Source organism: Leptonotus elevatus, chromosome 19 (genome assembly GCF_054856555.1).
Source record: "Leptonotus elevatus isolate MCC_2025b chromosome 19, RoL_Lele_1.0, whole genome shotgun sequence".
NCBI classification, from domain to species: Eukaryota; Metazoa; Chordata; class Actinopteri; order Syngnathiformes; family Syngnathidae; genus Leptonotus; species Leptonotus elevatus.
In genome coordinates this window covers 15,989,282-16,007,987 of record NC_141257.1, presented here as the reverse complement: position 1 = coordinate 16,007,987, position 18,706 = coordinate 15,989,282, and the positions used below count along the sequence as shown (strand labels likewise).

Below are 18,706 nucleotides of genomic sequence, written 5' to 3'. Positions count from 1 at the left end.
CTATTGCAAATCCACTTCCTGAATTGCCCAACTCAGTCAGTGCCAGAACTCATGCTGCGTTTCGGGTGTCACTCTACAGCTAATGACTCAATACGGCCCAAGCAATGAAACAGAAGCGCTCTTCCTTGTCATGTATGGTCCTAGGTCATGAAATGCATCAAAATCATTAAGTGAATGAATAGTATTAGTTTCTGGCTTAAAAACCAGATTGTTTAAAAATGATATTCACTAATATAATGCTAATTTCTTGTGTGATATACTTATACTTCTTCTTTTTTTTTTGCAGCAGCAGCATTTTCCCAGAATTTGGCTATATGTGGAATTACCTTTAAACAAGTTGAGGTAGATGATAATATGTAATAATAATATAAATAATATAATATAAAGTAATAGATAAGATAAGATAATATATTATAATAATAATAATAAGATAATATAAAGCATACAGATGAGTATTCCTGCAATCTCTTTATCTAGGCATGGACGCTTAACGAATATCGTAGCAGTTTTACATTATAAATATGATCAGATTCTAATCATAACATAACATGCAAATGTTATTGATATCACTGCTTCAAAGACAACTGGTAACTCATTTTGAGTTTGCCAAATTTTTTAAAAATGCAACATTTGTTGGCTGGAACTAGAACAGAAGGATTGTAATAACCTCAGACTTTTAGATTTACTCTTTATTACAACATCGATTAAGCGACACAATTGTTTTAAAAACCCAATGATTTCAATCACCCTGACTGCCTGGTGGAAGACACTAGAAATTACAAAAGCCCAAGTGAAGCCCTGCAGGCTTTCTCCCCTATGGCATAACCCCAACTTTCAACTTAACAACCAATCGTTTTATTTAGGTGTGTGGGAGCAGAAAGGAATTACACATCTCCACCATCTTTTCTCAGATAATATGTTTATATCATATACATCCTTGCTTCAAAAATACAAAATAAAAAATGGACATTTTTTACATTATCTGCAAGTTAAAAGTATAATAAATAAACAAATTTCAACACTTCGGGGTACGCTCCAACCGCCTGTTTTAGCTAAAGATATTACCAAGCTTTCTCCGACAACAACAAAAAATAAGTTACTTTCATATACTGATAAAATGTCTTTAACCATCTCGAAATGGGAGACAGACTTGTCTATAGCTCCGGAATCTGACTTTTGGATTCAAGTTTGTGAAAACTTATTTAAAATGACAAAACACACAAATGTACAACTTATCCAATATAAAATTATTCATAGAACATACATTACTCAATATATGATGAAGAAAATGGGACTCTCAGACTCCGACATTTGTCTCCACTACACACACTACAGACACTTATTTTTATGCTTTATGATTACGCACTCCGGTTATGTATTTCTGGACTAAAGTCTTAGAAAAACTTTCCGCTATCTTGGACTGTAAGATACCTTTATCTCCAAACTTGTATTTGCTAGGTGACCTAACAACAACTGACTTACCACAACCACAACAATTTCAATCTACACTTGTAGCCCTTACTATCGCGAAAAAAACAATTCTTGTTAACTGGAAAAATAAACAAACTCTGAATATCGACCAATGGTCTAACCTCCTCATAAATCACATTTTAATGGAAAAGATATCTGCCTCGAATAAAAACCAAATATCAAAATTTATAGAAACATGGTCTACGTATATAGAATATTTTAATCTAAATCTGATTAATTAATTCTGCCTGTTAGCGAGAGCCACAACATCGCGATAACTTCTGTATTTGGCGATTTGTAACTAATAGTTGGGTTTTATAGTCAGGAACCCAGTTGCTGCCAGCAGGATCGAGCAGACTACATCAAATGACACCCTACAGTCACCAACTCTTCAAGATTCACTTCCAATGGGCACTCAGGGTTAATATTCGAAATCACTGCATGCCAGTAGGTTAACTCTATAGGTGCTGTCCCCCCTGGCTGAGCGTAGGCGGCTCTGCCCCTCTTTTGGCTGCTGGGTGGCGGCTGCGTCTTGGCCGTTTCCTGGGTCTCTTGGGGGGTGCTGCATTGCGGTGCTCTCCCTGGTGTCCGGCGCTGTCCGTCGCTCCGGGCCCGGTGATGCGGTTCGGGTCCTGCTGGTCGCTCCTCTTAACTGACTGCACTAGTTGTGGGCCGTTGGAGTGCCTGGCGGGCCTGCCGTGCCCTGTTCTGCTGCGTTGGGCTGGAGGCGCGGGCCGTGTTGGGGTGGGGAGCGCTCCTATCTCCTGGGTTTGCTCTCCGGCCGGTGGCCTCTGCGGGGCCAGGGGGTTGTCCCTTGGCGCTGTCGTGGCCTGGAGGGCCCTGGGGGGTTGTGCTTGCTCTGTCCTGGCCGGGGTCGACGGCTCCCCTCTTTGGTGGAGGTTTTCATGCATGCCAGATCCACCACACCAGCATCTATCAAAATTCAAAAACAAGCTGCTTCTTACTCTGGTCGTTGAATCGGTGGAAGCTGATGTCTGTGGATCTCACTCTGCTTCATCTATCCTTCCTTCTTTTCCTCAGTCTCTCCTTTGGTCTCTTAAGGTCTCCCTAATTTGTTGGAATTTAGATGTTTCTGGGGTTGATGAAAGACTCTGGTTGGTAACCCGGTGGGTAGTAGGTGATGTCTGGTCGGTGCTGGATTTCCCTTTCCTTTCTTTTCTTTGATCCTTCCTCGGGTCTCCTGACAACCTCACGACTCTAGCTGGATTCTGAAGTATTCGGTTTGGTGAACAGTATGGGATTTTTAATAAGTGAGCTAATGAGTACACACTCACACGCACGCACACATGCACACACACATACACACGCACATGCACATACTCACGCACATACAAAATAAAATAAAATAAAAAAGAGAGAGAGAGAGCAATGATGATGACATGTCGAATCGGTAAAATTACCGAATGAACAATACTGAGCTCTCTCAAAAGAGAGAAAACAAAAAACAAAAAAAAACTGCAAGGGCAACATTTTGGGGAGACACAGTAAAGAAAGTCCACACTGGCTTCTGCCATGTTGCCATGATGCATCTTCTGTGAACACGAGGTCGCGCGCATTATGACGTCACAAATATGCGACACTAAAATAGGCCAGGGGAGGGGTTGATGAGTTGAGGATAAGGACACAACTTGAGCCACAACCACAACAGATGGACCAACGTGGCATTTCTATTATTATGGGCGGATTTCTTTATCGTCTGGTTTATCTGTATGACATCAAATTGGTCGATAATTGCTGATAATTATCGGCCACCGATATTATCGTGCATCCCTACTTAAAAACAATTCCGAATATTTTTAATTTATATTTATAATTATTGAATTCGATTATGAAAACATTTACATCTCATCCTTGTTGATGTCATTGTTAAGTGATTAGAACACGTTACTTTCATTTCTAAACTAAATAATTTGACTAGTTAAAGCCTCCGCAAAATTTGGTTAGGAATTTAATATTCACATGTCCTAGACATTTAAGAAGAATTGATGTGCCATATTAATCGATATCTGATTGAAGTGAATCGGAAACAAATCAAAATCGAATCAAACTGAACTCTTGTGAATCAAAATCGAATCGATTGTGGAAATTAGAATGGATACCCAGCCTTAAGTTACACAACGAATGCACATGATTTTGGAACAGGGGCAAAACACAATGAAAGAACACACACAACACTACCTCACAAATGGAGCCAGCACTCCTGAAATACCGTGGACCATGAAAGCATGTTTTGGTGTGTGAGAGGAAAAACACACATTATGGTATATGATCCTTGTTACTCTGATCTTCCTCGTCTGAACATTTTAGAAGTGGGAAGCTCGCCTGACCCTAATTATCCTAATGATGGGTGTTGAATGAAGCCGCTATTATATGCCGTCAGTGAAGTACTTTTTTTTTTTTTTTGCTCTTATAAATAAAATGTAATTGCGCATCTGCTACAGTAGGTGGCAGTGACACTCATTGTCAGAGCGTGCAGAAGGAATATTAGCTCATCTGCGGATGTCCACTTTTATGGACAAATATTACTATTTATAGTCGCAGCAGAGAGTTGGGGGTTGGGCGCTAAATATGTTCTTCTTCCTGTGGGGAGCATAACAAAAAAACAATTGAAAAGCACTGCCCCAGGTGAATCGGGACTGTTTAGTTCCCCAACTGTACAGGGGCATTCCCGTGTTTGAAGCTTAGTCTACTTCACCCGCCAGTTTGGGGATCCACCATGGTTCCCTGGATCCCACCTCTGCTGTCCCTATTCAACCACTGCCATAGGTTGACCCAGTTCAGGCCCGGGCTGACCCCAGAGACAGCAGAGTAGACCACAGTGGTTTCAGGATTTTTTGTGTGTTTTGTTGACCCGTCAGGGCAAGGAGCTTCATAAAGCTTCTAAATAAGAGTGCTGACAGGAAAGTGATATGTTATGTTATGTACATTTGCCTAACGGTACTTTTTTTGTGTGTCTATTTTAACTATTTATGTTCTCATACTTGTTCAAATAAACATTGATCATTATTTTTGGATGATATTTAATGGCAATTTAGATTTTTTTTTAAATCAAATACAACGTGAATATCATTGGAGGAAATGATAAAATAATATGAATTAACTCATTCACTTCCAGCCATTTTCACTGAAGCAACCCCCTTCGCTCCAGTCTGTTTAACTGGATTTTGACTGATTTCGCAAGGCCCACAGAATATTGTATTATATTGCTATAAAAACATGGAACCTACCAAAAGAAAGATTAGAGTCTCTTCTTTCATCAGAAAAAAAGTATATTTCTATCTGTTTCCATTTTGCAGTTATTAGCATTAGAATATAGCTAAGTTTTATCATTATTCACAAATCTGTTGGGAACACTGGGGAAAAGAGCTTGTTGCAACATGGCCCTTGTTGATCTCTTATACTCTGCTGCCACCTGCTGTCCGTTTTTGTAATAACTACCATTGCTTTAGGCATTCTCTTCAGTTCAGAGGCTCCGCGAAAGCCTTCTGTATGCTCTAGCACAAAAAGAAAACATAAAAAACGTATTAAACCATGGCAATATTTAAAACTTGTTCATACGTTTTTGATAGCAAATGAGTTGACATACTATTAAGGGTAAAATTATTATCTTCATTTATAATGTTCTAAACTAAAATGGGCGACTGAGCCATGAAACTCCAGGGCTGAAAATGAGTCCCAAGTATGGCTGGCTGTTGACATCAATGGCAAACCATAAAATATAAAATATAGCAAGTTTATTTTAATTTGAATGCGGACATTAATATAAGTACTGGAAAAGAGTGCTTCGTGACTTCACCTTTCAAAGAATAAGGCAGGCTCCAGAGTCACTTGAACACCTGCGTATGTAAAGAAGGTGGGATAAGGTTATCTAATGGTTTTCCACCTTCAGAGGAACTTCTCTCACTGGACTGCTTCAAAATGCTGTTATCAAGGTGCCATACGCTTTTGCCATAAAAGGATTGCAGCGAGAGCAGTGAGGGAGTGGGCTTACATTTCTGGATTCTGGAGCCTCGCTACCTGGGTCATAGGGCATCTCAGATTTTTTTTTTTAAACAGGGCCCTTCAACAGCCAACTCCATCTCTGACCTCTGAACTGTGAACAGAATTGAAAATCTGGACCAGCACACGGATGAGAGAATAGAAGCTAGTGTCATTAATCATCTATGCCAGCTGCTTCCACACACACAAAACACCCATCCAGACAGTTATGTTCATTTATTATGGGACTGCTGAAGCATTCCCACACGTTATTGTGATTTTTAATCTCGACACCTTTCTGCCACTCCCACATAATACTTCAGATTTACACCATTCAAATTTCAACTTGCTTCAAAAATTCACGCCTCCTGGGGTATATATATATCGTCTGATTCCACATTACTTACAGTATTGGAACAATTTAACATTAAATATCAACTTTTCCCCATTCATTTTTAATGGGACTGACATTGAACTTTTTCTAAGTACCACTTTCCACGCCCACTTCCATACATACAACTGATCATCATTGCCAGGTGTCTGATACTGCTTGGTGGTGCAGTTGGTAAAGTACAGTAACCAGGAGGTTGCAGGTCCAAATCCCAGCTCTGACTGTGCATTGCAAATATATCCATGTCCGTTATGCTAAGTGATATATACAGTTGAAGCCAGAAGTTTACATACACTGTCCAAAAACACACATTTCATTTTTTGTCTCACTGTCTGAAGTCAAATCAGACTAAACCTCACATTTTTCAGGTCAAAGGTTTACATACATTTCCTTAGTATTGATTACCATTTCCTTTGAACTGCATGAGTTGGGTCAAACGTTTTGGGTAACCTTCCACAAGCTTCTGAGAGTACTCCTGGCCCATTCCTCCTGACAGAACTGGTGTAACTGAGTCAGGTTTGTTGGTTGCCTTGCTCGCACACGCCTTTTCAGATCTGCTCACAGATTTTCGCTGAGATTCAGATCAGGGCTTTGTGATAGCCATTCCAAGACATTGACTTTGTTATCCTCAAGCCGCTTTTTAAAATTTTGGCAGTATGCTTAGGTTCATTGTCCATTTGGAAGACCCACTTGTGCCCAAATCTTAGCTTCCTGGCTGATGTTTTGAGATGTTGCCTTAATATCTCCTTGTAATGTTCTTTCTTCATGATGCCGTCTATTTTATGAAGACCTCCGGTTCTTGCTGCAGCAAAACAGCCCCACAACATGATGCTGCCACCTCCATACTTCACAGTTGGTTCTCAGGTCCACAAGCTTCCCCCTTTTCCCTCCAGATGTAACGTTGGTCATAATGGCCAAACAGATCACAGGACATGTGTCCAGAAGTTAAGATCATTGTCTTGGTGTCTTTTTGCAAACTGTAATGTGGCTTTTTTTATGTTCCTTTAGGAGTAATGACTTTATTCTCGTGAGTGGCCTTTCAGCCCATGTCGGTGCAGGACTTGTTTCACTGTGGATAATGACACTTTTTTACCAGCTTCATCCAGCATCTTCACAATGTCTTTGGCTTTTCTTCTGGGTTTGATTTGCACATTTTGGACCAAAACACATTCACCTCTGGGACACAGAGCCCGTCTCCTTCCTGAGCGGTGTGAGGTTTATACTTGCATACAATTGTTTGAATAGATGAACGTGGCACTTACAAGCATTTGGAAATGGCACTCAAGGATGAGACAGACTTGTGGAGCTCCACAACTCTTTCTCTGATTTCCTGGCCAATTTATTTTGATTTTCCCATGATTTTAAGCAAGGTCAGCAGAGTGTTGCAGTTGTGGCTTTAAATACATCCCCAGTTGTGTCATCTAATAACTCGCATGTTCTCATTTAGCCTATCAGAAGATTTCAAAGCCATGACCTCATCATTTGGGCTTCCCCTTGTTCTTTGAAGACATAGTACTATTTGTGTATGTAAACTTTTGACCTTAAAGAAAATCATATAAAATTATCAAAAAAATTATCTTTCTCATTGTTGTGGTATTTAACCAAATTAAATAATTTTGGTAATCCTGACTGGCCTGAAAAAGGCAAGGTTTAGTCTGATTTGACTTCAGACAGTGAGACAAAAAATGAAATGTGTATTTTTGCACAGTGTATGTAAACTTCTGGCTTCTGTATTCAAATCTTAGCATTCAGCTAATAGCATTCAGCTTTTCAGCATTCCCACACAATTTCTGCAGAAATTGCACTTTGTCTAGTATTTGCAAGGAGATTCCTCTCCATTTCAACCCTCGGAGATCCAAATCTCAGCCAGATTTTTTTCATTTGCACCCCATCTGGATGTGAAATATCGTCCTCGTAATGATGCATGCAGTAGGAAATTACAGTGCTGATTCCTTTCTCCACAGTAGGTAGGCTACTATTATCATTGACTTAATAGCCAGCCACCAAGGTCAAATGTTGTTTTTGGCTGTTTGCGGGTGGATGTGAATACCCCTGGGGAGGGAGCTCTCAGATCACACAGCCCTGGACTTACACACCAGATCACATAGGTTACGGTTCACATGGTCTAAAGCGCTACAACAAGCCTGACTCACCTTGATGTGTCAAATCGAAAAAGATTCGAAGAGATTAGGCATAAAGCAAAGTATTTGGAGTGAAAGTTAGAGATGAATCTTCTGTGTTGATAATACAACCGTGCTAACAATTAACATAAAGACTTAAAAAAATGTCTGGTGGCACAGCAGTTGAGTTAGCTAAGGGGAACACAATCAAGCATTTGTCAGATAATGTGATTTATTTGTGAAATTGGAACACGCTCGCTGATTATTTTGTCATTATGATTCATGCATTATTACTCCCGTCAAGGTTTTTTTTTTTTTTCATTACCGCTTAATGTTATTTTATCTTTATTTAATTTCTAATGCTGTTCATACATAAAAATGTGTATTGTTCAGATTTTGTGGCTAGTAAGAACCAAGGTTATTTTATTTAACGAAAACTAACGAAATAACTAAAACAAAAAATCAAAAAACATTTTCGTTAATGAAATAAAATAAAAACTAGGGCTGGAATGTTTTTTGTAAACCGTTTAAATCGATCGGTGTAATAGTTTTGGTTCAGTCAATCCACGCTCCGTTCGGTCCCTTCACGCAACTTTTTTTTTTAGCCCACCTCATGAGCGCTAACCCATCGTGGCACTCACGAAGAGCAGTGAGGCTAAGTTCACACTTCACTTTCTGTAAGCAGAAGCCCTCACTTACCTTCACTTCAACGCCACACAATGTAGGCAAGTCATTATTCCACGTCATGCACAATCACGGTCTCACATCAAAACTAAAATCACCACATAACAGCGAACTTGATAACGTCACAAATAACTAATAAAACAACTAGACCACTATCTAAAGAAATAATTAACACAGAACATGCACTTTAAACACTACTTTAATCCTTGGCGCCGCAAAGCATGCTGGTAGCGCCTTGGCGTCCATGGTTACGACGTGTGTTATAACCTTCTAGCGATGGGACAAAGTCTTCTCGGGTTTCATGATGACTGCTGGCGTTCCTAAGGCATCGCTACCAAGTTTTTATTGATCCAAAGCAAACCTTTCTGGTACATAAAACGGACCTCGGAATTACAAATGGCTGGAAATCGCTATGTTCAAGACTGTGGTGTTTTGTTGCAAACGGGAGCTTAGTTTAACCCAAGGATATTCGAGGCTAGCATATAGCAAGCAGCTAGCCGACGCCCGCCCAGTCCTCGATGCACATTCCGACGGACTTTCCGATTTCCAACATCGGATTGGGGTATCGAGACTTAGGAGGCAAATGTTGACCGTACCGCAAATCCCCTCAAAATAAAGTTGTAAGTCTACAATTCAAGCATATCCTGTTTCATTTGAAATCCAGTGTGGTGGTGTTTAGAACGTGAATGAAGAGATGACTAAAAGGTTCCGTAGCTACTTAGAGCATGAGTTCAGCTCATTCACACATCATGTAGTGAGAATAATAATGCATGATCATATTAGATATGAATTATTATGACACATCGTTGTCTTACGTCCATCAAATAAGACTTATTTAGTAATTTCATTTTAAAATACTGTAATTGTAATTTGATCTGAGAGTAATTTTAAGATGAGGAGCCAGTGTTTTCCAACCTGTGGATCCAAGGCACTTGTTTTGCATAAGAAAAACCTCACGCTAAACCAGAAAAAAATAAAAAGCTTGCATCATGAAATAATGATCTTAATTCATTTTAGTCACAAATGTACTTCGTGTGAAATCTGGGCTTGTGTCGTTGTTTGCAGATAACCATGGCTTAGTCTCTTGTATGAATGGTAACAGACGGACACAATTAATTGTACTTTTTGCCATCCAACTGAGCAGTTATTTGGTATGCCTGCCACTATAGGCTACTAGCATAAATATAATAATAATAATTATGTAAATGATAATGCAATGATAATAATAATTAGCTGTAAATGATAATACAATGATAATAATAATAATAATTAGCTGTGAATAATATACACTGTCACTTTTAACTCCAAGACATAATTGATTTTTCTAAAACTGCTAATCGAAATCAACCGAAAACCGTGAGCACAAAACCGAAAACCGAACCGTGGAATTTGTGAACCGTTCCACCCCTAATAAAAATGAAAATGCTTTTTAAACAGTGAAACTACATTTTACATTTACAAAACTAACTAAAACTAACCATAATTATACCGAAAAGGTCCTTAGTTTTAGTCTTTGGTAATTTAATGTAAGACATGAGCATTTGGGGTTGATTTTTAATGTGATTTTAAGTTTTTTTATTTTGATATTAACCGGAATAAAGACGTTTGAAAGTGCGTCACTCAGATGACGTCGTTCTTAGCAGAAAATGTTGCATGCTCGACTTTTGGCTCCAATGGCTCGGCCTGCCTGCTTTTCATTTAACTCAGCCGAAATGCAACGCTAGGTAAGAAATGTGTTACTTTTTTCATTTTACCATGGTGTTTAATAAATATTGCACACAAGTAATACACTTTTTTTTTTTTTACGGAAACTTATACTGAAACTAACTAAAACTAAACCAAAGTTAAGCATAAAAAAATAAATTAAAAAAACCACAGTAATAAAAACTAACAGAACCGCCATGAAAACTAATTAAAGCTAAATAAATTTATAAAAGACTCAAATAAAAACTAGCTAAAATGAACATTCCAAAACTATTATAACCCTGGTAAGAATTTTTATAGATGGATGGACTGGTATTGACTAAATTTATCATGTGACAAAAGTGAAGATAATAAATATTTTTATAGAGTTCCACTCTATGCCATGTCACATGTTTGTTTACTTGTGTGTGTGCGAATGGACAGAGATTTGTGACTGTTATGCCAGCTTGTAAAGCAAGACAAATTAAAGCTTTTTTTTATTGTATTTTTTCAATATGTGCTATGATACACAACTCTATTATCCTACTTTCTAAACTTCTGGATCAAAAAATCAAGAAAGTAATGCTGTACTTTGTACTCTAATACTCAAACTCACCATGCACATTGTTACCTGTAATCAAAGTTAAAGTTGAGTGTTTTTGTTTTTTATGTTTTATTGTAATTAACTTCTTTTTTAGCTTTTTGCAGTTCATCCAGGAGCACAAATTAATGATGATTTATACATTTATTATGCATCACTAACAATAAGCATTTTATTGTCTTAATATTAAAGAGTCCATTATTGGAAACGGGAGGAATTGTTTCACATTATGATCCAGCATCTCTGAAAGGTGCATGATTGATTATTGTGCTTGACTGTTTTAAATTAAACAAGAAGCTAATGCAAGGGTGTCACAGAAGCACTCGTCATCATTTCACTGTGTCTGCATCAATGGTGTATAACTGTCACTTAGGGATATTTGGAATAACATTAGGAAACTTGAATTCTATGAAGTCCAATAACGGCCTTTCTGAAGAGCACATTTGATCTTCACTGATATAGTCCAAACGCTAACATCACTGGAGTATCCTCACGCACAATCTCCTTGAACTTGCATGCACCCGAGGATCTCCATCTTAAGAGCACCTGGTCACTGAGTCATGGAGAGTGAGAGGGAGGGAGGGAGGGAGAGAGAGAGAGACAGACAGACAGACAGAGAGAGAGGCAGAGACAGAGACAGAGACACAGAGACACAGAGACAGAGACAGAGACAGAGACAGAGAGAGTAGAAGAACTTGCCTGAGCCAAGGACAATGAAACTTTCAGTTCTTTTGCATTTGAGCACAGAAGTCAGGCTTGACTGAGGCCTATGCACTCATTAAAAAATATTGGCTGCCTGTTTCGTTTACTTCAGTCTAACATGTAATCGGTGATCAATAACTCAATTTCAACTCAAATTTATTTTACTCTTTAAAATAAAAGAAATGAAAGAGGACAGAAAGAAGTAAAAACTTGTTATATCTGCCCCTGATCAACACAAAAAAATAATAATCAACACAAAATGAATGACATCGAGCTGTCAAGACGCTTTCAATGTAACAATTCTATAAATTAATTCAACAGCATGTCCTATATATTTTTTCCAGTAATTGTGCTTTTATGCATTTTTTAAAAATACAGATACTGAGAAGATTTTGTTTTACAATCCAGATTGTTCCACAAACTGACACATATTTTTGTTTTGTTGGAAAAAAAATTCCTCTTAATTTGTACTTACTTTCCCTTTTTTTGTGTGTGATTTGTATATTGGCTGGTAAAATTTCATGATGGGCTTTATACATTATTCTAAGGCGGTTAAACTTAAAATTTATTAAATGTTAAATTTTTTAGTTGTATAAATAATGGAATAGTGTGGTCTCCATTTTCGTGACGGGGGTGCTGGAGCCAATCCCAGCTGCCTTCGGGCAGTAAGCGGGGTACAACCTGAACTGGTTGCCAGCCAATTGCAGGGCATTAATAGATTCAGTGACGTCGAAATAACTGGAGGCAATCAAGTTTCTATACTGAGACATCATCACGTGGTGGAAAACTTAACAAATGTGCTTTTTACTAGGGCTGCATGCACAATATATGGAAAAAATATTGATATCGCGATATTGGCTAATGCAATACGCATATCGCAAAGACATGCAATAAATTACATATGGAATTTTATGCTTTTATCTGAATTGGACCAGTCAGATAACAACTTAAATATGCATCACCATCCAATAGTTGAACATTATCGAGAGGTAATTACAATTAATTAACAAAGAATATATTGAGTTTGCTTATTTTGCTGCATGAAAAAATGTATTCTCTCATTTGATAATAAAATTGTCATTTATTTAGGTACATGTTAAATATCGCACTAAAATCGATATCGCATGGTTTTCCAATATCATGCAGCCCTACAAATTTTGCAGTGATGTTACTTGTGGCACAGTGGTAAACTGGTTAGCACATCTGCCTCACAGTTTGGAGGCCGTGGCTTCAAATTTGAGGTATGGACTTCCTATTTGTCGACTCACTGTGTCTGTCTGAGTTTTCTCTGAGTACTCTGTTTTCCTCCCACATTTCAAAAATCTACATGATGAGTTACATGAAGCAGGGGCGTCTAAACTTTTTGTTCCAATGGCCACGTACATACAAATCGAAAGATGTAAGGTCACTTTGCTAAAACCTTTCAACCAAGCAATTATATATATTATTTCTTTTAGCATTTTTCTGTAATAATTATTTGTAACTTTCTGTTAAAGGTGCTAAGGCAAATATGGTAACACTTTATAATAAATATCTGTTATAACTAGTTAATAGATCATTAGTAAACTGTTAATAAATTATTAATGATGTGTTGTTTGTTAACACTTTAAGAATTTATAATGCTGCTTTAAGATGGTTAATATATCAATAATAAACTGTTAGGTAATGGGTTATAGTTAATGATTTATAACTACCTACTAAATGAGTAATAGATCATAAAAAAGCTATTAGTAAATTACTAGTGAATTGTTGAGTATCAGTTAATAGTTTATATATTTTATTAGAACATTATTCTTAAGTTGCAATTTTTCCTCATTAACTGTTAGTAAATAATTAATTAACAGTTTACTAATGATCTATTAACTAGTTATAATGGATAGTTATTATAAAGTGTTACCGCAAATGATAAATATTATGGCATTTTCATGGTTTTGTGGTAATCCACAACCCTGTATTACTCTAGAACAGATCTGCCCCTGCCCGGAGAAGACCTTCACAATCTGTGAGAAGATGACAATTTTTCAAGCAGTGTTAACTTGAGGATCTCACTTATTCATTACCATAATCAGACCTTGACACAGCGGAATAAAACATTGTCCTTCTTAAACCGAAAAGTATAAAAAGAAATGTTGTTACTACTTCAGCTGTAAATAATTTCTTTACAAAAATAGGAAAGCTCTGTAAGTTAAATTTATTATTAGTAATAGTCATAGTAGTTCTCAGGTGTGTCGTACCACCACACCCAGCTTGGAGACCAAAATGTGTAAATCAGCTGCACTACCCTGGAAAAATGTTTATTGAACTGAAATAAATTAATTTGGATCCAATCCTCGAAATTCAGTTAAAGTAACCATAAATAATTAAGTTGACCTAACCCAAATAAAAAAGATAAACAAATACAATTGCTTAATGTTTCAAGAAAATAATTTAATTATGTGGACATTCTTTCTATGATTGTTGAAAGAGCGTGTGTGTGTGTGTGCGTGGGGGTGTGTAGGGGTGTGTGTGCGTGCGGCAACACATTCAGGCCACCTGAACAGGTAATTAGTACCTTGATGCATGTGGAAAATGGTTAAATTAACATCAGGATTGGGGTCACAAAATTGACGGCTACACACTCAACTCATTTGAGAGATTGTGGATGAGTAATTGATGGATAAGTTTGTCCGATGATGCCAAGTTTATGAATTATCATGTGGTGCAACCAAAAAGAAATAACCAATTTGGGACTTTTGTTTAGAAATTCATTTAAAGACAGGAGCAGTTTGTATCATCCACAAGACAGTAAATAACTAATGGTAGCAGCTATCAGGTGTGTACGGAAGAGGATTAGGGCAAGTGAAGAGAAGGAAAAAAATTCTGACTATAATAATGCTGACTTTAATCACAAAATTCTGACTTTAAAGTCAGAATTCTGACTATCATCACAGAAATCTGACTTTAAAGTCAGAATTGTAACTTTAAAGTGAGAATTCTGACTTTAATCACAGAATTCAGACTTTAAAGTGAGAATTCTGGCTTTCATCACAGAATTCTTACTTTATTCTCAGAACTCTGACATTCTGACTTCCCCCCACAATTCATAGCGCTACGTCACAAAGTCAAAATTCACACTTAAAAGTGAGAATTCTGTGATTAAAGTCAGAATTCTCGGTTTAATGTCAGAATTCTGAGAATAAAGTGAGAATTCTGCCAATCCTTTTTTTCCCTCTTCACTGGCCCTAATCCACTTCCGTAGGTTTGTGCTTTTCACAACTATGTCTAAAAGTTACAGTTTTAGCAATTGGTGGTCATATTTGGACATCATGTTGTATGACCTGATAAAAATAATTAATATTAATTTATTTTCCAACAAATATAATTTTCATTATAATTGTACTTGTGTGGCTAGCTAGCCTCAAAACCTTCAAGTTGAAAATATGTGGCGCGACCATTATACAAAGCTTTCCATGAGAGATGCATGTGTCCTAAATTATCAATAATAGTAAAATTGTAGATAATAGTAAATTAGAATAAAGAATAAATATTTTATGTGTTTTTAGAATAAATTAACTGTGCTGGGTCTGGTGAATCCTTTGCCGTCAATGGTTCATATCCATGTGTGTATGCATTACATGTGTGAACGTGCGTGTGAGCAAATGAATATTGTTAAAGTGACATGTTTTTGATTACCCAATAATGAGTAAATAAAAGGAATAAATAAAGCACACTACCTTTGTGTTGTTCGATGTGAAAAAGAGTCAAAAAGAAAGAGGCGCGGGTTCACGCCATATGAAATGTACTTCAGAAGTATGTGTGAGAACCCCCCAACCCTCCAACCTCACTCAACACATGTAGTGCTGGCTGCTTGCTTCTGCAGGCCACATTTGCACTGTTTGATAATAACAATTTAATGTAGCTTCTATCGCTGGTGCCCCCGGGCTCAATGATAGTGGGTGATGGCAAACAAAGACCCCTTCTTGCTTGTGTTGATTCTTTTCCTCATCTGGGTGACAGATGGAAAGTGAGCATGACACCAAATCTTGACTTGATGGAGAAATATTATTTTGCCGTTTGTAGGTTGTGAAAAATAATGAAAAGATTTGTGAAAAATAATTAAAAGATTTGTCAAAAATAAATAGTGATTACCTAATTTAATGCATTAACATACTTCCACTCTCTAATGGCATCGCTTTCCTCAACTATGCAATAAATCGGATTTACACAGAAATTTGGATGGCTGCAGATACAATTAATGCTGTATTGGCAATTATAACGAAGACAATAAAGAAAATTAAATGATGATATATGAAAGCAGATCTGTTCTTGGTTTGTGTGGCAATTGTTTAAAAAAAAATCATATGGACCAAATCATGATAAGAACAGATGGGATTCTTCTTTAATGAGTCTTCTTCATTTAATAGGTGATGATGACCCACTGTGCTTTATAGACTGCATGGCTGTCTACCTGCGCTTAAGCTGTTATCGAGGTCAAGGCAAGGATCTCAGACAAGAGGCTTAAGGAGAGACAAGTGTCTTTAACACAAAGTAAAACCATCAAAGTTCAGGATTAATCCTCTCTGCTGCGGATAAGGTGCCTGTTACCGTGCTGACAATAGGCTCCCTTTACCCCAGACGGGGTGCCGTGTGCGCACAAGCACATTTCTTTACTCTTAGGCTATTTCAGGGTGTATAGGATTGTTGGGGATTGATATTATTTATTTATTTATTTATTTTTAAATGTTCTCAGTCTGATTTGGAATGCAAGCAAATCTAATTGCTTAAACTCTTGTTTTTCAAAAAGTAAGATGCTGTCGAACCGTGGAGAGTGCCTTCAGAAACCACATTAACATTACATTAATACATTTGTGATAATTCATATAAATGTGCAGTATAATGTAAAACAGTGCACGTATAACAAGGACATATCCTTTAAGTCGTAGATATGCAATTTATTTACATTTATTTAAAGGGACAGTTTAAAATTAGACGTATTAAAATAATAATAATGTGTGAGTCCAGATAATAAGAGCACAATAATAATAATAGCTGTATTTTGGGAATCCTCAAGACAATCACATGTAGAACACTTCAAATGAAGTAAAATAAACAAACTATTAAATTGATTGAGGGATTATAAATTGGGTAAAACCTGGTCAATTAAGACAGCCATGAGTTTCGTCTATAATTCTTGAAGTCAACGTGCAGTTGTATACACGAGCAGGTTTATAATTTTTTCCTTTTTCATTGAAATATATTAACCTATTCTTGTATCAATAATGAAATAAGTCAAAATGTACAAAGAATAAGGGGTAGGACTAGATAAGTTTTCAACTTTTTCCTACTCTCTTTTGAACATGTAAACTGTGACTAATGATGATTGTATAAGGTTTTTTTCTTTCTTCTTTTAAATTTGTATTTTATTTTTCTGCTACTTGGTTATATGTTCAATAAACAAACATTTTGGACTCCAGCAAATAGTCGGGGTTTCTGTCACAATTGATGAAAAAAGAAAGAAGAAAAAATAATATAAATAGAAGAAAAAAGAAAAAAAAACGAGCAGTGGGATAATACTATCGTCGAATTTCCTCTGTTCATGAATGCAGACGCAACATCGGCATTTGGTTTGTTATGGCGCCCCCGTGAGGCAGTCTGACATCAGTTCATCCAGGAGGTCATTACTGGGAGTGTATATTGTTCCCCCCGAAAAAAAAGTTTTGAGATATTTTATAACACTTTCATTCTTGCATTATATGTAAACAATACAATTATGGCGCTGCATTTTACGCACACTCACACGCACACTCACACGCACACCCACAAACAAACAAAAACAAAAAAAACTCAATAACATCGATTTAAAATATAGAACAATAGCAACAATAACAAAGGGTGAAATAAATAGAAAGAGTTAATTTAGATAAAATACAGAAATATATAAATGTACTAATTTGGAGAACGTGTTGGACTTTCTGCAAGTGCGCAGTAAAAGTGACGTTCCCATTTCCCGCATTGAAAGCAGCAAATATATTAAATGTACTTTAACAATAATGTGTTGTGGAAAAGTTTTGTAAAAATGCAAGAGTCTAACTCACCAGGTAAAGTAGAGGCGTCAGGACAAACACGGCGCACCACGTCCCCCGCATCGTCCCGCTGCTCAAACCTCCACTAATTTCCTTCGGATGCTACGCCCGACTTTACGGACCATAAATCCACCCGGTGTCTATACCTCACTGCACAGTCAAGTCCTTAAGTAGCCGGGTTAAAAAGAACACGGCGCAACCCATGACCGCAGGCTGGAAGAAGAGGTGAGGACGGAAAGAAGCAGCAAAAAGGAGCCGCTGGCGCTGTGTTTCAAGATTGAGGGTGGCGTTTAAACAGTTAATTGATCGTTAATCCAAGTGCGAAGGAGAGTGCGGTCAAAGTTGGGCGCAGGTTCAGTTTGTGATTGTCTGGCTGCCGGTGATGTGAAAAGCTCGGACACAAGGGAGCTTTGCGCTTTATATCGCGCGCCTTCAACACGATCAGAGAGGTTCTCACTCAAGAGGGTGGGGGTCGAGTAGGGATGGGGAGGAGGAAAAACGCAGACAAATGCAGATTGGTCAAAGGCAGAAGGTGTTTGCGTGGTCAAATTAAACACGATTTAAAAGTGGTTTCTTTCAGCGTTTTTTTATTTGTATTAATTTTTTTTAACTCTAAGAGTTCACTTCTATAGCCTGTGCGTATCCTTGAAGCATTTTGTTGTTATTTGAAGATTTAGAATCATTATGTAATCTGATACGTATTTTTCTGATTTTTGAGTAGTTCTTCATGGTGCTAATGAAAGCCAATCACTACAATCTACATCAGTGAATGTTATGAACTCAGACCACAACACTGAGAATTAATTAATAGTTTATATATTTAAATCTTGAAACAATTCATAAGTAATTGAGAACAGCAGCAAGGCATCTTTTACAAAAAGGAACACATTTACAGATTGGGGTGGGGTCACCGTATTACTGTGATTATTGTGTCCTCGTCAAATACCTTTTCTGTATTAATAAACAGTTTCCCCAACCTGGTCATAATGTTATG

General features: G+C 37.3%; 1 protein-coding gene across 1 annotated transcript in view; it reads right to left on the bottom strand.

The window, feature by feature from the left end:
* The window catches only part of nxph1 (neurexophilin 1), a 62,693-nt gene extending 44,550 nt beyond the window's left edge, over positions 1 to 18,143 (bottom strand). The window contains exon 1 of the mRNA XM_086061924.1: positions 17,725 to 18,143. Coding sequence (XP_085918050.1) covers positions 17,725 to 17,775 — 51 coding nt within the window. The 5' untranslated portion in view covers positions 17,776 to 18,143. The remainder of the gene's footprint in view (positions 1 to 17,724) is intronic.
* Between the last annotated feature and the right edge of the window lie 563 nt (positions 18,144 to 18,706).